Below are 19,416 nucleotides of genomic sequence, written 5' to 3' on the forward strand. Positions count from 1 at the left end.
ACTCTTGACATTTTTGACCACGTGTCTGGAAACAATTTGCAAGGGCAAATCTAGCCCCAGGCAAGGGACCAGTGCTAGACTCTGACGAACATGTCTCAACGGCTAATTGAGCCTTGAAACCCCGGGATCTCTCTGTCCTCTGCTGAGGAGGCCCGGCCCTCCCTTCCACTCTCCCCGCGGCCTCCCTGGGCCTGACTCAGCCGAAGCAAGTCAGAGAAGCAGGTTGGGGTGCAGCCAGGCGTGTGTGGGGGGACGGATGTGAAAGCAATTGGCGACACAGCCCCTGCCGCTGAGGCTTGAGGAAGGGTGTGCCTGGGAGATGTTGAGCAAGGCAGGGGCCCTGCCAAGGGATGAGGCCCAGTCACCGCACTTGGCTAACCCCGAGCAGGCCCTCTGGGAGGACTTCCTGGGCTGGAATCCTTGGGGAGGTGCAAACAGAAGTTAAGATCCACTGGGGATCAAATCTGGATGGACCCTTGATATTATTACTACTAAAGATAACAACCACACCGGGGACCATTTAATGCACACTTCAGCGGGGCCCCAGCTCCTGGAATCCTCATAACAACGCTCTGAGCGGATTATCTGCATTTCCACGCGCGTCTCAGGAGGGCTGAACAATGACTGTGATATTCCGCGAGCAGCCCTGGACGCCTTCCCATCGCCTGGTGAGACCGGCTCGCCATGGCCATGAGCTCCTTGCTCCTTACACACTGGCCCCGCTGCCTTCCTACACTTGGTCCTACTGAAGAGCTGTGTGACTTCGGGCAAGTTAGTCGCCTCTCTGAGTCTCGGTTTCCTCCCGTGTGAATTGGAGACTCTTAGTCCTTGCATCACATTTTCGTCCAACACAAATAAGTCAATTAGTGTAAAGTACTTTAAAAAAAAAAGACTTTATTCATTTGACACAGAGAGAGAGAGAGCACAAGCAGGGGGAGAGGCAGGCAGAGGGAGAGGGAGAAGCAGGCTCCCCGCTGAGCAGAGAGCCCGATAAGGGGCTCGATCCCAGGACCCCGGGATCATGACCTGAGCCAAAACCAAGAGTCTGATGCTGAACTGACTGCGCCCCCAGGCACCCAAGCGTGGAGTTCTTATAACCACGACAGGCTCCTGGTAAGCCTGTTGGCCGTGGCTGTTGTTACCCCATATCTCATCAAATCTACGGTGTCATCCATTGTAAAAGATGCCACTCAGGGAAAAGAAGAATGCTGCCAGTCGACTATGTCCCAAGTCTCTTTCATCACTAGAACCTTCATCTGATACTTCCCGAAGGAGCTCTTCTCGACTTAGACGGAGATTCTCATCATCTATAATTCTGAGGCACACATAAAAAGGAAAATAGACGCAAAATAAATTGTTTTACGGCATTTGGAAAACTCCTTCCCACTTAGAGTCGACGGAGGCGTGATGACTGTGTGTTTCGCCACCACCTCCTGCCGCGAGCCATGGTGAGTGCTGGAGCGCAGCCCCCCTCAACTCTCCGTAAGACAGCCCTGAAACCAACTGCGGCAGGAGCTGTCTCCAGCCAGCTTCTCCATGGACTTCTGCTCGGGGAGCGTACTGACAAGTCCGGTTCTCTTCCCCGGGGGCTCGCACCCTTTGAGTCCCGGGGTTAAGGGAGTGCTCGCTCAGCTCTTGCCTCTGGGGCTTCCTTCCAAGTTGCTGACGCCCTTTCTGCAGGGTTTGCTGCTTCTCAAGTGTGGGCACGTGCAGGCAATGACGGCTGTGTCAGGACTGCCGCCAGCCAGAAAGCGACTCTACCATGTAACCCGACTTGGGAGATTCAGATGGGAGAAAGTGTCTCGGAATCCATGACACACGAATCATCTCCGAACTTTGCGCTGGGCGTGGGGGAGGGGGCCTTCCAGCCACCACAGAACCCTTGCACATTCTGTTCCTGCTCTCTTCCTTCTTCCCGTCTTTGCCTTCTTCACCCACTCATTCCCCATGACAGCTTCCTCGCGTAGCCCCCTCTAGGATGCCTTCCCTGACCATCCCAGGGAGTCAGTCCCTTTACTGTCCATGCACATAGTACAGCTGCAATGTTACATTTTGAGCGCGTGTGTGATTTTGGGGGGGCGGCCATCTCCCCGGTGTACTGAGGTCTGTGGGTGCAGGGACTAGCTGGCTTTCACTACATTCCCGTATCGAGCTGTGCCTGGCAAGGCGCCAGTGGATGAAAGAATGAACGGAGGCCCCACAGTGCACCGTGGGGGAACTGGGAGGTCCTCCTGGCCTGTCTACGAGACATGCTGCAGGCCTCTGCACTATGGGGGGAGGTAGGGTGGGGGTGAGGAGGAGACAGGCTGCCGTCTCTGCACTACACAGCTTCCCTCAGAGGCCGGAGTCCAAGTCGCTTCTTGTACGGACGGGAAATTGAGGCCTGTGAGGTCACATGCCCGTGGCCCAGACGTCCTGTCTCAGTCCGATTCTGCAGAGAGAATGGGGGAGGGTGGGGCGGAGGAGGGGGGCTCACTCCTGCCTGGGGTTCAGAGAAGATTTGACACAGGCTTCCCAGGTTGGGAGCGTAGCTTGGGTGAGTTCGAGAAACACCGAGGGGGAAGCGAAGCCTGGCAAAGCGGAAGAGGCAGGTGTGGACACCCAGACTCACCACACTAGGCCCGGAGTCCTTGCAGAGGCCCTGGAAGATGGGAGGCCAAGGTCCCCTCCTCTAGTTTCAAGTTTCCAGAGGGGTAGAGGACTCACCCGCCATGGTCCCCTGTGCCAGGAGAGCTGTGGGCAGGCGTTGCTCCCGGATGGCCCTGACCCCACCTTCCCCTGCTAGCCTCTGTGCCAGCTCCGCAGCTCTGCGGAGATGCTGAGAGGATGTGAGGTGGTGAGGTGGGGGCTGAGGCAGGACTCGGGGGTGCAGAGGCCCGCCTGCTCCCGGAAGAAGGAAGCTGCTCAGGGTGTCTGTGGCTGGGCCCCGGGATCCCCGACCAGGGGAACTTCCTCTTCCTCTCAGGGCAGGTGTAGCTGCCGCAGCGGGACCCACACCCTGGCCCTGTCATGGATGGGGGCAAGGGGCCCAGACTCAAAGACTTCCTGAGTGGGAGCCTGGCCACCTGGGTGAGGGGGCAGGTGGGAGGGGTCTGGGAAAGGGAAGTGAGCAGCAGGGAGGGCCTGGTGCTGCTGGGTTTGGAGGAGGGTCAGGCAGAGCCGGGGTGGCGGGGCTTGGGGGGGTTGGTGCTGAGGGCAGGGGCAGGCACAGATGTGGGGCGTTCAGGGAAGAGGTGAGGAGAAGGCTGCGTGGGCTCAGGAGGCAGGTCCGAGGGGCTCGGGGTGGGGGTGGGGGGTCACTCTGCTGGTAGGGGAGATCCTAACCGGCTGGCTGACCTGTCTCCACTGGGCACAGGCGCTGGGACTGGCCGGCCTGGTGGGAGAGGCGGAGGAGCCGGAGGGGGAAGAGGAGGAGGAAGGAGAGGGGCCCCTTTGCCCAGAGAAGAAGTTCCTGCATCTCAGCGATGGGGCCCTTCTCCTCCGGGTGCTGGGCATCATGTAAGAAGCCACCGGCCAGCCTCGGAGTCGGAGAGGTGGCCCCTCCCACCCCAGGCTGCTGGGAGGAGCCTGAGGGCTGGTGGGTGGAGCTCGGTTGGGGGAGGTGGGGCCTTGATTGTCCACCCCCCGACCACCTAGCTCCCTGTGCCCACAGAGCTCCTAGTTCTCGAGGGGGACCTCGGGTGGTTGGGGGCCGTGACGGTCCTGCATCCCGGCGGGTGTGGAACCTGAACCACCTGTGGGGCCGGCTGAGGGACTTCTACCAGGTGAGGGGTTGGGAAGCGGAGGCTGAGCCTGGGAGGCCCCCATGGGAAGGCCCCTCTCCTGTGTCCTATGTCCTGTCTCCTCTGCCCCCAGGAGGAGCTGCAGCTGCTGATCCTGTCGCCACCCCCAGACCTCCAGACGTTGGGGTTTGACCCCTTCTCAGGTGCTCTCTCCTACCACCCCTTCCTGCTGCTATCCCCTCGCCCCACCCCTAACTGTCTGTGGCTTGTGCCCTGTAGAGGAGGCCGCGGAGGAGTTGGAAGGCATCCTTCGGCTGCTGCTGGGGGCGTCAGTGCAGGTGAGCAGGGCAGGGCAGGGCAGGGTCCAGCTTCGGAGGAAGACGTGGGGGGCTGCCCATGCCAGCATTTCCGGCCTGTCTCCCTGCAGTGTGAGCACCGGGAACTCTTCATCCGACACATCCAGGGCCTCAGTCTGGAGGTCCAGAGCGAGCTGGCTGCTGCTATCCAGGAGGTACTTGGCAGGTCCACAGCCTGGGACCGGCACTGCCACCTGGGGGCGCCCTGCTCCTCACCTTCCCCGGCTGAACGGCCCTCCCTACTTGCCCAGGTGACCCAGCCTGGGGCAGGTGTGGTGCTGGCGCTGGCTGGGCCCGAGCCTGGGGAGCTGGAGCCCCCAGAACTGGAGACGATGTCCCGGAGCCTGCTAGGGACTTTGCTAAGGCTGGCCCGGGAGCGTGATATGGGGGCCCAGGTAGGAGGCATTGTGACCCAGGTGGAGGAATGGGAGGACTGTGGGAACCCAGATATGTGGGGGGGGGGGGAGTGGGGATTGGGGCCCACATTTGTGGGGCTGGGGTTGAGGGTCTTGGACCAGCAGAGCTACAAGAGCCAGAGATGGCTTGTGGTGACTGGGGGGCACGGGATGGGGTACTTCTGGCTTCTGACCCCGGCTTCCCACAGCGGCTGGCTGAACTGCTGCTGGAGAGAGAGCCGGCCCCCTTGTTACCAGAGGCTCCGGCTAGGATTCCCCCAGAGGGCCCCTCACACCACCTGGCCCTGCAGCTGGCTAACAGCAAGGCCCAGCTGCGGCGCCTGAGGCAGGAGCTGTGAGTACCCCGGTCTGGGAAGTGCGCCTGGCCGGAGAGGGGCCGATTAGACGTGGATGGAGACGGGTGGGATCAGGCCTGGGGGTTCTGGGTTCCCACACCCCTCCAGCGTCCCTCTTCTCTAGGGAGGAGAAGGCCGAGCTGCTGCTAGACTCCCAGGCGGAGGTTCAGGGCTTGGAGGTCGAAATCCGACGGCTCCGCCAGGAGGTGCGCTCAGATGCTCCCCGCCGCTGTCGCATTCCCTAGCCCTCTCCCCCACGCCTCCTCTGTCCCATCGCCTGCCGCCACCCGGGCTCCTTCCCCTCCCTAATCCCTCTGGCCCGCGGCTGCCGGTCCCCAGCTCCGCACCGTCTGGCTCAGGCCCAGGCGCTGTCGGGACAGGCCAAGCGGTCCGAGCTGTACCGCGAGGAGGTAGAGGCGCTGCGGGAGCGGGCCGGTCGCCTGCCCCGCCTGCAGGAGGAGCTGCGACGCTGTCGCGAGCGGCTACAAGCGGCAGACGCTTGCAAAAGCCAGCTGGAGGTGAGGCGGGAGGCGGGGCCTGGAGGGGGCGGAGCACGGGGCGGGGCCTGGAGGGGGTGCCTGCTGGGGATGGGATGGGCCGGGACGGGGAGCGAATTGGGGCCTGGAGAAGAGAGGGCGAGGTCTAACGGACGAAACAGTCGGGGCTAGGAAAAATGGGTGAGGTGGTGTCTGGGGAAAGGGCCTCTGGAGAATGGGGCAGATGGAGGGGAGAGGTGGGGGCGGTAGGTAAGGGGAGGTCCTGGAGAGGAGGGTGGGGCCGAGTGCAGGGGAGGAACTGTCTGGAGAGAGCCCTTCGCAGTGGAGCCTAGAGGGATGCCACCTTGGGAGGGAGTTCTTGGGGAGAAGGGGCGGGGCTTACATAGGAGGGGGCGGGGCCAGGTGCTGTGGAAGTGGTACCTGGAGAGACCCTGGAGAAGGAGGAGTAGATAGGAGGGAGAGGCGGGGCCTGGAGAGCACCGGGGTGCAGGGGTGCAGGGTCAGATGGGGGAGGGAAGGCAGGGTCTGTGGCCCTGGAGTGCTTGGGGGCCGCATCCCATTAGCGGTGGTCTCTGCTCCCCCACCAGGAGGAACGGGTTCTGTCCGGGACTCTAGAAGCCTCGAAGGCGCTGCTGGAGGAGCAGCTGGAGGCCGCTCAAGAGCGCTGCGCCCGGCTGCATGAGACTCAGCGGGAGAATCTGCTGCTGCGGACCCGTCTGGGCGAGGCCCACGCGGTGAGAGTGCCCGAGCGACCCCCAGTCACTCTATGTGTGACCCCTGGCGACCCTAATGGTTCCCCAGAGTTTTCTAGTGGTCCCTGTGACCCCTGACTCCTTGTTTCCCCTAGTGATCTAGCCCACACTTTGGCCTGGCCAGGGTGGGGAAGGCGTGTCTGACCCTGCCCTTCCCCCAGGAGCTGGACACTCTGCGGCATCATGTGGACCAGCTGGCGGAGGAGAATGTGGCGCTGGAGCTGGAACTTCAGCGGAGCCTGGAGCCGCCCCCGGGCTCTCCAGGGGAGGGTGAGCAGAGCCCCTGTAGGTAGCGGGGCTGGGGATGTGGGGCTGGCTGCCTGTTTTCCTGCAGCTCTGGTGGGGATGGCTTCTGACTTCATTCTCTTCTCAAGGTGTTGGGGGGGGGGCGTGTCCATGGGTGTTGGGGAGGAACCAGGGATCATGGTAAAGGGTAGGGAGGGGTCCTAACCTCCTCTTGCCTTTCCCAGCACCCGTGCCAGGAGCAACCCCCTCACTTCACGATGAAGTGAGAGAGGCAGAGGCTGGGCGGCTGCAGACCCTGGAGAGGGAGAATCAGGAGCTTCGGGCCCTGCTGCAGGGGCTCCGAGGGCAGCCTGGGGCCCAGGTGAGTCCCCTTCCCCAACCATCCTAGCGGGTCCTTTCTTGCTGCCTCCTGGGGGCTTGACCCTTCCTCTTATGTACCCTCAGCACCCCCTGCTGGAGGAGCAGAGCGAGGACTCCTTGGTTCCAGAGCTGGATGCGGCTCCCCAGGCTTGCTTGGCCTCAGCCCTGGGCCCCCAGGGTTTGGCTGGCCAGGTGGGGGATGAAGGCGCCCAGGCCTTGGACCTGGCTCCCCCGGGATCAGACTCGGCCCTTGAGAGATTAGCTGTGCGTCCCCAGTCTTCTGATTCAGACCCACAGGTGATAGAGAGGCCCCTCCAGATGGCTGTCACGGCCCCCCAGACCTCAGACTTGACCCTCCAGGAGTCAGGCTGCCCTGTAGCAACACAGGGGTCCCTGGAGAAGGCTGGCTGTGGAGCCCTCCTCCAGACTCCCAGCTCTGTGGTCTCACCTCAAGGTCCAGGGGTGGAAATTCAGGCGGAGCTGTTAGGAGGAGAGATCGGAGAGTCAGGACCCAAAGCCCAGGTGCCGAGACAGGAGGGCCCTGCAAGCAAGCCTGGACCCTCAGAGCTCAGCCTCCACGCACAGCTGGAGGAGCAGGAGACCCCAGGCCAAGGGCTGGACCTACCCCACGGGCAGAGACAGGCCAGAGAACATGAACAGAAGCTGGAGGGGATGGCTGGGGACCCGGCCCAGCAAAATCCACAGCAGAAGTCGGAAGGGGCTCCGGAGGCCCAAACCTGGGAAGGGCCGATCCCAGGGGAGATCCTGGCTGGTGGTGGCCCAGAGCAGGAGGTCCTTAGGGAGGAGGTGGCACAGCTCAGGAGAGAGGCTGAGGCCCTTCGAGCAGAGCTAGAGGCCCAGACCCGGAGGCTGGAGGCCCGAGGCACAGAGGCTGCCCGCCTCTCGGAGGAGCTGGCTCAGGCACGGAAGGCGGAGACCGAGGCCCATCGGGAGGTGGAGGCCCAGGCCCGGGAGCAGGCCCGGCTGCGGGAGGCAGTGGAAGCAGCCGGCCGGGAGCTGGAGGCCACGTCGCGGGAGCGGGAGGCCCTGGCAGAAGCACTGGCGGCCGCAGGCCGAGAGCGGAGGCAGTGGGAGCGCGAGGGGCCCCGACTGAGGGCCCGGGCTGAGACAGCGGAGGAGCGGCTGCAAGAGCTGGAGAGCGAGGGCCGCCGGCGCCTGCAGGAGGCTGAGACGGAGAGGCAGGCCCTCAGGGAGGTATGTCGGGGCTCGCAGCCCGGGGTAGGAAATGGGGTTCTGGGTCAGTTGCTGGGTTTGGGTTATTAATTCTATCAGTGGCCCCAAAGTGCTCAGCACCTAACTGGGGCTGGAGAGAAAAAGGTGAAGGCCACCCCTGCCTCCCAATTTACTTGGCCGGGGACACAGGACAGATGTCCCCTACCTCTGGTGGGGTGGGCTATAGGAGGGGATAAGAGTATGGATATGCAACCAGACTGCCTGGGCGCCAATCCTGGCTCTCTGACTGTGGCGACTGACTCACCTCCACCCTATTCCTTCCTCCCTAAAATGGGGGTGCTCTTCATAGTTGTCCCAGTGGGTCTTTTGGAAGACCAAGGGAGATACTGTAACGAGCCTTGTTTATGCGGCAAAGACTCAAGACATGTTGATTACTTTTTAAAAAATGTTTATTTATTTATCTTTATTTTTTTAGGGAGAGGGAGAGGGGCACGGGGAGAGGGAGAGAGTGAATCTCAAGCAGACTCCATGCCCAGAGTGGACCCCAACGCGGGGCTCCATCTCACGACCCTGAGATCGTGACCTGAGCCGAAATCAAGAGTTGGACGGTTAACTGACTGAGCCCCCCAGGCGCCCCCAGACATGCTGATTATTATTAATATTATTATTTTTAAGATTTAAAAATTTATTTTAGAGAGAAAAGGAGAGAGAGCAGGGGGAGGGGCTGAGGGAGAGGGAGACAAGTAGACTCCCTGCTGAGCAGAGACCCCCCCCCCCGACGTGGGGCTCGATCCAAGGACCCCAAGATTATGACCTGGGCTGAGTCAGACACTCAACCAGCTGAGCCACTCAGGTGCCCCAAGACATGTTGCAAAGGGTGTGGGAGGCCATGGGACAGGGATCTGGTGCCAGGGTGGGGGCAAGGAGGGTTTGGAGAGGGTGCTGAGGGGTGGTCAGATTCCACTAGGTGGGAAGGCCATTTCATTCAGAAGGAACGGCATGTGCAGAGACCTGAAGGCATTAACGATGCTTAGGGGCATGGCAGGTGCGGGGACAGGGCCAGAGAGACGTGTGGGCCAGCCCTGCTGGTGGCAGTACTCCATCCCAAGGCAGGGAAAGCCACCCGAGCGTGTGGGCAAACCTATGTGAGGCTGGGTTTGAGGAGGGTCCCCTTGGTGTGCAGGGGAGCCTGCGGCCATCAGGAGACAGGTGAGGCCACCTGGGGCTGGGACGGGGGATGGAGGAGAGAGACCTGGAAACCCCTTCATTCCTGTGCTCATCTGTACCAGGCAGCCAGTACGCCGGTGCTGGTGGAGGCTTTCAGGGTCTGGGGTGGAGATGGGACTGTGCGGGGAGCTGTGGGAGTCCAGGAAGCATAGTGGACTCAGGCTGGGTAATGTCAGGGAAGGCTTCCCGGAGGAGGAGAGGGAACGGCAGTGGGCCAGGACGAGGCACAGGTGCTACTGTGTGTGTGTGGGGTGAGGTGGGAAGTGGAGGGAGGCTAGGCGGGGAATTCAGTAGTAGGTTCCGACTGGGCCGGGCCTCATCTTCCTTTCAAGCTGAGGAAGGAGTTGTGGTGGTCTTGGGAAGGAAATGACCTCAGTGACCTTTACGGAAGAGCAATGACCTTTAAACCCAGCGGGGCGTGGACTGGGAGCACAGTTGTCAGGTACTCACGTTGGAGGAGGCTAGGAGGCAGTGGGAAGGATGTTCAGGCCTGGGGGCTCGTGCTGCTGGGGGAGAGTGTGCTGCAGACGACAGACGAGGAATCGAATCTTCCAGCTGAGCAGTTTCCAGTCTCATCCCTACGGTCCCGACGAGAACACTGAGATTCAGAGAGGAGGAGTAACTTGCTGAGAGGCCCCTCGGGCGGAGAGGAGTGGGAACACACTGTCGGGTTGACCCGGGGTTAGGCATCGGGCAGGGCGGGCCTGGGGAGTGGGAGAATGAGGGTGTGTGGGGGGAAGGTAAGGCCGAGAGGCCATCTCTGGGGTTCACTCTGAGGATGTGACTGAGATGCTGTCAGGCAGGCCTGGCTTCTAGCCCAGATCCCTTGCTTACGGGCTGTGCGGTTAGGGGCGAGTTCCTTCACCTGTGTCGTCTCCTGGAAAACTGGAATAGGAATGACCTGCCTTTCAGGGTCCTGTAAGACGGTGACTGTAGAGAGCTGGGGGCGGCCGGGGATGGCAAAGCCAGCAGGTGCGCCTGGCAGGTGAGGGTAGGGGGAGGTGTGGGTGAGGGTTGGGTGTGCTCTGAGGACTGAGCAGGTGGAAGAGCCTGAGGACAAAGGGGAATTTTGTGAGATTTCCTGGGCAGAGAAGTTCCTGGTGATGACGGGGTGTGGTGTAGGAGGACGTGGCTAGCCTGGGGAAGTCAGGGAACCCAGGCCAGGTGGCTTGTCCCTGTGGGCTGGGTGGAGGGCAGGAGGTGCAGTGGGGGCGGGGCACGGCACTGAGGGCCGTGGCCAGGGCCTGGAGGGGGCCAGTTCAGGGGTCTGGCCGGAGGTTCAAGTCCCTTCATCTGTACCACTGTTCTTCCTACCCTTAGCCCTTGGGCTGTCATGGAGGCGGGCCAATGAGCAGCACGGCCTCATGGGACTTGTAGTTTTTCAGTGAGAGGCAGTGGCCAAAGGGGGTCCAGAAGTACAGTGTACAGTGGCCCCCCGGGGAGACTCGGTGGGGTTGTAAAGTTGGGAAGATCAGAGCAGAGGCCGTAGACTTGGTGACCAGAGAAAGCCTTTGGTAGGCAGCTGCTCCGAGCCGGCCCTTCCTTGCGGTTTCATCTTGCCAGGTCCCCCGCACTTCAGAATGGTTTGGCCTGTCTCCTTCTGTGGCCCACTCTGCCCCCTTCTGCAATGGTGTGGCCCAACCGCCACAGGATGCCTGGCCTGGCTGGGCCTGGCCCCCCCCCCCCCCCCCCGCAGCATCTCTCCCCACCCCCCAGCCCCCACTGTGGTTGGGCCTGACAGTCACCAAGTTCCTGTCCTCTGTCCCCATCCCCCTGTGGCTGAGGGCGCTCTTCAGATCTGCCTCTTCCAAGCCCTTCTTTCCCTCATGTGGCCAGCATGGCCTCAGCACGTAGGGCACGTCTAGCTGCCACTGGGCACACGAGAAACCGTGGGCTCAGAGAGGTAAAGACACTTGCCTGGCGAGTGTCTCTGACTCCTGGGCCAGGGGCCTCCCTCCCCCACTGCCAGGCTTACGATCCCAGCTCTTTCGTTGTCACTCTGGAAGGCGGCCAGGCTTTGCTCCCATTTTACAGATGGGGGAGTAGAAACCCAAAGGGTTAAAGGTCTTTGCCCAGGGTGGGGCACCTGGCTCGATCCATCAGTAGAGCCCATGACTCTTGATCTCTGGGTCGGGAGAATCTACTTAAAAAAAAAAAAAAAGATATTTGCGCAGGGTGACAGAGAAAGGACAGAAGGTATCTGCCCCCCCCCCCAGGAGGGTGCTCTTCCCTCCTGGCTCTGAGCCTCTGTGCCTGCCCTCAGGAGCTCGAGAAGGCCGTGGTGCGGGGCCGGGAGCTGGGGGCGCGGCTGGAGCACCTGCAGAGGGAGCTGAAGCAGGCCGCCACAGAACGCCAGGAATTTCTGCGGGAGCAAGAGTTCCAGCACCAGAGGTGGGGGTGTCGCCCCAGGGTTGGGGGGGGCAGCCAGGGCTTGGGGAGGTGTCGGTGCCACGGCTTCTCCTGGCAGGTACCAGGGCCTGGAGCAGCGGCTGGAAGCCGAGCTGCAGGCAGCGGCCACCAGCAAGGAGGAGGCCCTGAGGGAACTCAAGACCAGGGCTCTGCAGCTGGAAGAGGAGCTGGTCCAGGTAAGCCTGCGGCCCCGGGTGCTGGGAGCCTCGTCTCACCTCGCCCTCCATGCTGCCTGCCGACAGACAGACAGACAGACGGACATCCGGGGCTGCCAGCACTCCTGTCCCTCCAGCCCCGCACTGGGCCTGCCCCTTGATTTTTGCCCAGTCACTTGCCTTGTGCCGCATTTGGGGGCCTATTGGGGAGTGCCCTGTGCTGGGGCTCAGGTGGACTCTGCCCAGGCCCTGTCGTCTCCTGGGGGCCCTTGTTTCCCTCATTCCTCCAATGGACAGGCCCCTGCAGCTCTGCTCTGAGGTGACGACGGTGTTTCTCCGGCCTCACCGCTTCCGAGTGAGCTCGCTTACTGTCCTTGTTCTTGGCCGGCCACTGTTTCTGGGGCTCCCGGCCCCAGGCTCAGCTCTGGGGTGTGCTGGGGCCCAAGACCAGGCAGGGACACAGGCCACCAGAACCCGGGGTGTCAGGGGACAGCAGGCACCCAGCAGAGCCCCTAGCGGGCACATGGGGACACGTAGGCTTGGTCGGGAGAGGGGGAAGTGGTGTTGAAGCTGGGCCAGAGGAGGAGCAGGGTGGAGAGAGCAGCGGCAGAGCTGAGCGTGGAGCAGGGCAGACGGAGAGTGACAGAGGGACAGAGGGACAGAGGGACATGTGGGAGCCAGGAGCGCAGGGGTGGGGGAGCCCGTGGCAGAGGGATGGGGCTGGTGTTAAGTGCTGCCCGAGGGGTGAGGGTCCCCTGGGTTGGGTCCCCGCACCACCCTCAGGCCTCCTCCATGCCCCCACGTGACCCCCCGGGGCCTCTCCTTGCAGCTGCGCCAGGGCCCTGAGGGGCTGGGGTCGGAGGGGCACCTGGAGCCGAGGACTCCGGGGGCCCAGAGTGGGCGGCTCATCGAGGTGGAGCGCAGTGTGAGTGTCCCCCGAGGCGGGCCCGGGGTGGGGGTAGCCCCAGTGGCCTGGCCCCTGCTAACCCCCCTCGCTTCTGGGCAGAATGCGACGCTGGTGGCCGAGAAGGTGGCTCTGCAGGGACAGCTGCAGCACCTGGAGGGGCAGCTGGGGAGCCTGCAGGGGCGCGCCCAGGAGCTCCTGCTGCAGAGTCAGCGCGCGCAGGAGTTCAGCAGCCGCCTGCAGGTGGGTGCCGGCCTGGGGCTCCGTGCCCGCCCGGTCTCCTGCCCCCTGTCTGCGGCCGCCCGTCCTGTTCTCTGCCCTAGCTCCCAGCCGGCCGCCCTACCCGTTCCCTAGTCCCCGACCTCCGAATGCCCCGTTCTGCACCTCTCTTCCTGCTCCTGCTCACTTCTACTTGCATCTTCCCCCTTGAGCCTTCCCCCTTCCCCTCACCTCTGTGCCGGTTTGCCCAGCTCCATCTCTCTCAACACGCAGTCCGTAGTCCCTCCCACTTTCCCTGCCGCTACCCCAGCCCAGTCTGTCCCACCCCTGCCTTGTGCCTCTTGCCCTCCCTTCCACAGCCTGGCACCAGCACCTGTCTCCATGATACCCCACCCCTCTCCTTGCTCACTAACCCCCGCCTCTACTTTCTGCTCCCTGCGCCCCCCCGCTCCAGCGCTCGGCCTCCTCCGTAGTTCTCTCTCGTATCCTCTGCCCTGCCCCTTGCCTTTTGCCCCCTGTCCCTTCCCCCTTTCGGAACTGGGATTGTACCCCCTTCTCTGTCTAGGCTGAGAAGTCTGTACTGGAGATGCAGGGCCAGGAGCTGCATAAGAAGCTGGGGCTGCTGGAGGAGGAGGTGCGGGTGGCACGCCAGTCCCAGGAGGAGACCCGGGGGCAGCAGCAGGCTCTGCTGCGGGATCATGAGGCCCTGGCCCAACTGCAGCGGCGACAGGAGGCCGAGCTGGAGGGACTGCTGGTGCGGCACCGTGACCTCAAGGCTAACATGCGGGCGCTGGAGCTGGCTCACCGGGAGCTGCAGGGCCGGTGAGCCTCCCCCAGACTCCCGGCTTCTCTCCCCAGCACCCCCTGCCTGTGTGGAGCAGACTCCCTCCGTGGGTCTGATGCCCCCTGCAGCCCCCAGAAGCACCACCACTCCATACAGCGTGCTGTGTGGCTGGGCTCGGGGTGAGCCCACTCGAGGCTCTCTCATCATGGGGAGTGATGGGCACTTTGCCTGGCATTCTGCTCCCTGGCTTTGTTTGGGGGCCGGTGCCTAGGAGAGGGCAGACCCCTAGGTCCAGATAGGCCAGCCGCCTGCTTGCCCCGGCCCCAGGTCTCTGCAGCCCTCTCAGTCCCTGTGCATCCCAGGCACGAGCAGCTGCAGGCCCAGAGGGCCAGCGTGGAGGCGCAGGAGATGGCCTTGCTGGCAGAGCGAGAACGCCTGATGCAGGACGGGCATCGGCAGCGTGGCCTGGAGGAGGAGCTGCGGAGGCTGCAGAGCGAGCATGACAGGTACCAGCCCTGGCACAGCCCCGCCCCTCTCGGGCCAGGTCTCAGTGTTCCCGTCTGCAAAGTGGGTTGGTGGTGAGTTAGTCACCGTCCCTGTGGGGTCCCGCTTTACCCCCTCTCCCTCAGCGTGGCTCTTCTGGCCCCTGTGGGGGGCCTGGGAAGGGGTGGAGTGCCCTTGGAGAGCATCTCTTCTGGACTCTGCAGGGCTCAGAAGCTGCTGGCAGAGGTGTCTCGGGAGCGGGGCGAGCTGCAGGGTGAACGTGGGGAGCTGCGGGGCCGGCTGGCGCGGCTGGAGCTGGAGCGGGCCCAGCTGGAAGTGCAGAGCCAGCGACTGCGTGAGTCCAACCAGCAGCTGGACCTGAGTGCCTGCCGGCTGACCACGCAGTGCGAGGTGTGGTGAGGGATGGGTGGTGGGCGGCTGGGGGCTGGAGAGTGGGGGGGGCTGGCTGGGGGGCAGGGAGAAGGTGGAGGGGGTGGAAGGTAGCCACCCGAGCCCCATTAAATCCCGCACTTGCCCTGCCGCCCGCCCCTGCCCCCCCCCCCCAGCTGTTGACAGAGCTTCGGAGCGCCCAGGAAGAGGAGAACCGGCAGCTGCTGGCGGAGGTGCAGGCTCTGAGCCGGGAGAACCGGGAGCTTCTGGAGCGCAGCCTGGAGAGCCGGGACCACCTGCACCGCGAGCAGCGCGAGTACCTGTGAGCAGCCGTGGGAGGGCCCAGCTCGGCTGCGGGGAGCTGCAGCGGGTCCCGGAGACCCCTTTGGCTGCTCATGGGGAGATGCCCGGGAGGTCCTGGGAAGAGGGCCGGGGCTGACCACCGGGGGCTCAGGACAACAGCAGTTCATCAACACCGGAGCACCGGCTGGCAGGGGTGTGGCCGAGTGTCCCCCGAGCCTCGCTCCTGCCTGGCCTCAAGCCCGCCTCCTCCTTCTCCATGCTCGCAGGGACCAGCTCAATGCGTTGCGCCGTGAGAAGCAGAAGCTGGTGGAGAAAATCATGGACCAGTACCGAGTGCTGGAGCCTGGGCCCCTGCCCCGGACCAAGTGAGGGTCCCCTCCACCCCCCGGAGCCGGGGTCCTCCCAATCTCTGCCCCTGCCCTGCCCTCTCCAGGCCCTGATGAGGGTTCGCCTGGTCTTTGCCATCCCCAACATGGCCCTCTTGTCCCTCTTTCCTCTCTGGCCTTACCCCTTCTTGTGCCCTCTTGCCCCCAGGAAGGGCAGCTGGTTGGCAGACAAGGTGAAGAGGCTGATGCGGCCCCGGCGGGAGGGGGGCCCCCATGGGGGGCCACGCCTGGGGGCCGATGGGGCTGGCAGCACCGAGAGCCTGGGGGGCCCCCCAGAGACGGAGCTCTCCGAGGGCAGGGAGGCAGATGGGACAGGTGGGTCTGGGGGCCGGGTGACCAGGCTGGTCCCTACCCCGTGTCTCCTATCCCCACCCTGGTGCTTGCCAGCGCCTCTGGTCTCTCCCTTCATCTTGTGTACCCCTGCTGGCCTTCCCTGCCACGTCCCCCTCAGCTGGCACCTCCCTCCCGCCGGCGCTGCCACCCACCCAGTCCTACCCATCCACAGCGGCGTCTAGGACCTCAGAGCAGCAGGGGACTTTAGTGAGAGCTCATTTCTCCCAGTCAGCAGTTGAGGAAGCCGAGGCCCAGGGAGGGGACGTGCCTTGCCCAAGGTCACCCAGTGAGTTAGTGTCAGAGTCAGCACAGGCCAGCCTCCTGTCACCACCCTCCATCACTCAGACCTTACCCCTGCCTCTGCAGCCTTCTCTCCCTGCTCTGTGGCTTCACCCCGCCGGCCCCTCCACTCTGCCCAGCCCCTTCCTGCATTGCTCCACACCCTCCCTGCCTGTGCCTCTTGCAGGGTCCCCTTCCCCGGCACCCATGCGCCGGGCCCAGAGCTCCCTCTGCCTGCGGGATGAGACCCTGGCAGCGGGGCAGCGGCGGAAACTCAGCTCACGATTCCCTGTGGGGCGAAGCTCTGAGTCCTTCAGCCCCGGGGACACCCCCAGGCAGCGATTCCGACAGCGCAGGCCGGGCCCCCTGGGCGCGCCCACCTCCCATGGCAAAGGTCAGAGACGAGGGTCCCTGCTCTCATTTGCTCCCCAGCTCCCTTGGACCCACCAACCCCTTGGCCTTCCCTCCTGGTCCCTTGGGTCTCCCCACAAGCCCTGCCCACCTCTGCTCTGGTCCCCATGGCCCATTGGCTGCCTTGTGCACCCCCAGGGCCTGGCGTGGGATGGGATGGCTCCATCGAGACCCTGTCGGAACACAAAGCAGATGCTAACGGAGAGGGTGAGTGGGGGTATTTGGCCTGCCTGGGGCCCCTGGTTCATCCATTCACCTACTTGACAATGAGCCTTTACTGAGTGCCAGCTGATGTGCTAGGGATATGGCAGGGGATACAGCTGGAGATACAGCAGGGAACATTCTGGTACAGGAGGGAGATAGTAAACAGTGTGCATGAAAATAATAATTATCTACAGTGGTCCTGTCCAGTAGAACTATGATGTGAGCTCCATGTGTAATTTAAAATTTTCTAGTAGCCTCATCAGAAAAGTAAAAGAGACAGGTAAAATTAATTAAATTAATTAATTAATTTTTAAAAAAGATTTTATTTATTTATTTGACAAAGAGAGAGACAGCCAGTGAGAGAGGGAACACAAGCAGAGGGAGTGGGAGAGGAAGAAGCAGGCTCCCAGCAGAGGAGCCTGATGTGGGGCTCGATCCCATAACGCCGGGATCATGCCCTGAGCCAAAGGCAGACGCTTAACGACTGTGCCACCCAGGCGCCCCAAATTTAATTTATTTTTTAAGATTTTATTTATTTATTGGAGAGAGAGAGACAGAGATAGCGAGAAGAGAGCAGGAGCAGGGAGGAGAGGGAGAAGCAGGCTCCCCGCTGAGCAAGGAGCCCAACATGGGGCTCGATCCCAGGACCCTGGGATCATGGACCTGAGCCAAAGGCGATGCTTAACTGACTGAGCCACCCAGGTGTCCCCCCCCCCTTTTTTTTAAGATTTTATTTATTCAGGTAAAATTAATTTTAAGAACATTTTCTATTTATCCCATTATACCTGAACTGTTAACCATTTCAACATGTAGTCAGTGTGGAAAGTCATTAATGAGATATTTTAATTAACCAATTAATTAATTTTTATTAATGAGATAGCTTATATTATTTTTTCCTGCTACGTCCTTGAGTCCAGTGGCTGTTTTACACTCCAGCACATGCAAGTTCAGATGGGCCGCATCTCAGGTGCTCGGTCCTGCACAGGGCAGCTCAGCCCCAGAATGTTAGGAGATGGCAGTGCTCTGGGAAAGACGGAGCGCAGGGGAAGGAGATCAGGAGTGCTGGGTGGGGCGTGTTGCGTTTTGACTACGGTGCTCAGGGTAGTTCTCAGAGAGGAGGTGGAGTGGGAGGAAAGGCTTGGAGGTGAGAATTTTTCCTATCAACATACCTGGGGACGAGCATTCCAGGCAGAGGCCTGGCAAGTTCAAGGACGGGCAAGGTGGCCAGTGCAGCTGGAGTGCGGAGGGGGGAGCCGAGGGGAGCTGCAAGGGGCAGTGGGGGGGTAGAAGGTCGGGGGCCCTGGGAGCGCCTCGAATGCTGGGAGTTCCTGAGGGAGCGGGCCTGAGCTGAGCCTTCCCCTTCAGGCCTCGAGGTGCAGGAGCCGGAGAAACGCCCTCTCACCCCTTCCCTCAGCCAGTGACACCATGTGGACAGGGGGCTTGGGAGTGCGGTCCTTTCACCACCGGAGTCCCAGTGCGGGCCTCCGGCAGCCTAAAAATTCGAGGATCCAGGCCACCTGGAGCCAGTCCTTGGGCAAGGAGGCCTGGGCTCCCAGCTCCTCCGAGGCCTACCCTGGGGGCCTGAGATGGAGCCGGGATAAGCCCGTGGACAGAGGGGACGGCTGGTCCCCAGGAGCAGCTCCTCGCCAGGGCACTGGCTCTGCCTTGCGGCCTTCCCTGCGGAGGCCATCTCTGGGTGACCCCCCAGCTGAAGGAGACGGGCAGAGGTGGGCAAGAGAGCCCGCTGCCTGGTCTGGGCGGGGAGCCAAGGACCATTCACTGGGGAAGGTGACCTGGGCCCATCTCTGAGCTGTATCTGGGATGTGAGGGACATGAGAATAAAGCTGGGTTACGACCATGTGAATTTGTGCTCTGTGTCGACTGGCGGTGTCCAGGAGTCCCAAGGCACCCACGATGCACACAGCCGAAGTCTGCGTGGGCTGGGGTCCATGCCCATTGGCTTCCTTGCCCCTGCCTAGGGTGGCAAAGGGCTTCCTTCAAGGGACAGGCCAGTCGGGCTCTCTTGGATGTCCCAGTGGGGTGGGGAGGTGGGGTTCTGGGTAGCCCAAGTCTGGGCTCTGCCTTTGCTTCGAAGGTGGGGTCTGGGCTCCAGTGAGAGCTTAGGTGCTCTCCCCCCTCCCTTTTCTCTCCTTTTACTTCTTCCTGCCTCTTCATCCTCTTTCCCCACCCCTCTAGGGTTGAGCTCCTCCCCTTTGGGTTCTCAACCCAGTGGGATGTCACCTAGTGTCACGGGGTTTCCTGGAGGGACGCAAGAGGTGGGAAGGACCCTGGTCTCTGATCAGCCCTTCCAGAATGATGCCCAGGAAAGGGGCAATTAGGCTAGGTGGCAGGATGTGAGTCAAGGCACCTGGGGCCATCCAGGGTAGGGTGGGGCTGTCAGGGCTGAGGCGAGGCAGCCTGAATCTGGGGGTGGCCAGAGCTGGGAGGGGTGGCTAGGCCAGCCTCCCCATGGTGACGGGCAGCAGCCTGACTCTTGGGGTTTCCACAGCCCCCCTTGGGGATAACTGACAGGCTCTGACCTCCTCTCAGCCCAAGCGTCAGAGTCTGGTGAGGTGGAAGTGGACCCCCGGCCTCCAGCCGGGCTGAGGAGCTGAAAGCCGTCTTCCCATAGGCCTCAGCCTGGGGGCTTCAATGGCCACCCTACTCTGTTGGTGGCTCCTGTCAGTTGTCATGGAGGCTCTGGAAGACAGGCTAGTGGGGGGTCCTGGGCTGGACTGTGAGAGGAGGCCCCTGTGTGGCTCTGAGGTTACTTTTTTGAGGTTACTTTGGGCTCTGTGCTGGCATCGTGCTGGGTTTGGGGATGACAGGGGACAGACCCATGTGAGCGGCACGTGGCACTGGTTGGGCTGCGAAGGGTGGCTGGGGGCTGAGGTGCTGTCACAGGTCCACTCCAAAGAGATGTGGTCAGGAAATCAGCCACCCCTCCCGGTCACAGGGCCTGGCCTGCCTCCACTTCCTTCTCAGCGCCCCCTGCAGGCGCTCCCTGGGCAGTAGCCGCCCAGAGACAGGGTCCTGGGGTGCCTGAGCCCC

At 62.5% G+C, this 19,416-nt stretch overlaps 1 protein-coding gene across 3 annotated transcripts; it reads left to right on the forward strand.

The window, feature by feature from the left end:
- The first annotated feature begins 2,870 nt into the window (after positions 1–2,870).
- CCDC88B (coiled-coil and HOOK domain protein 88B) lies at positions 2,871–18,230 on the forward strand. Of its 3 annotated transcripts, none has more exons than XM_087854986.1 (27): positions 2,871–3,069; positions 3,356–3,498; positions 3,653–3,764; positions 3,856–3,925; positions 4,002–4,060; positions 4,150–4,233; positions 4,330–4,473; positions 4,683–4,828; positions 4,954–5,035; positions 5,189–5,347; positions 5,914–6,060; positions 6,240–6,348; positions 6,549–6,685; positions 6,769–7,899; positions 11,369–11,496; positions 11,573–11,690; positions 12,499–12,594; positions 12,676–12,816; positions 13,358–13,614; positions 13,939–14,082; positions 14,284–14,470; positions 14,626–14,771; positions 15,019–15,117; positions 15,287–15,311; positions 15,938–16,144; positions 16,300–16,368; positions 17,731–18,230. In XM_087854986.1, the coding sequence occupies exons 1-27, from the start codon at positions 3,010–3,012 to the stop codon at positions 18,172–18,174; spliced, it is 4,644 nt and encodes a 1,547-aa protein (XP_087711112.1). In that variant the 5' UTR covers positions 2,871–3,009; the 3' UTR covers positions 18,175–18,230. The 3 variants fall into 3 exon arrangements, with proteins under 3 accessions (XP_087711112.1, XP_045631431.2, XP_045631430.2); XM_045775475.2 differs by having other exon boundaries at positions 2,872–3,069; positions 5,210–5,347; positions 15,287–15,453; positions 17,731–17,923; XM_045775474.2 differs by having other exon boundaries at positions 2,873–3,069; positions 15,287–15,453; positions 17,731–17,923.
- Positions 18,231–19,416: the final 1,186 nt, after the last annotated feature.

The sequence above is a fragment of the Ursus americanus genome, chromosome 24 (assembly GCF_024610735.1).
Source record: "Ursus americanus isolate L20-20 chromosome 24, mUrsAme1.1.p, whole genome shotgun sequence".
Taxonomy (NCBI): Eukaryota; Metazoa; Chordata; class Mammalia; order Carnivora; family Ursidae; genus Ursus; species Ursus americanus.

Excerpts from the sequence above, each read along its gene's own strand:
- CCDC88B (XM_087854986.1), top strand. The coding sequence starts at position 3,010 with ATGGATGGGGGCAAGGGGCCCAGACTCAAAGACTTCCTGAGTGGGAGC. Across the intron at positions 5,036-5,188 it reads TCCGACGGCTCCGCCAGGAG|GCCCAGGCGCTGTCGGGACA; the intron begins GTGCGCTCAGAT and ends CGTCTGGCTCAG. Across the intron at positions 5,348-5,913 it reads CTTGCAAAAGCCAGCTGGAG|GAGGAACGGGTTCTGTCCGG; the intron begins GTGAGGCGGGAG and ends CTCCCCCACCAG.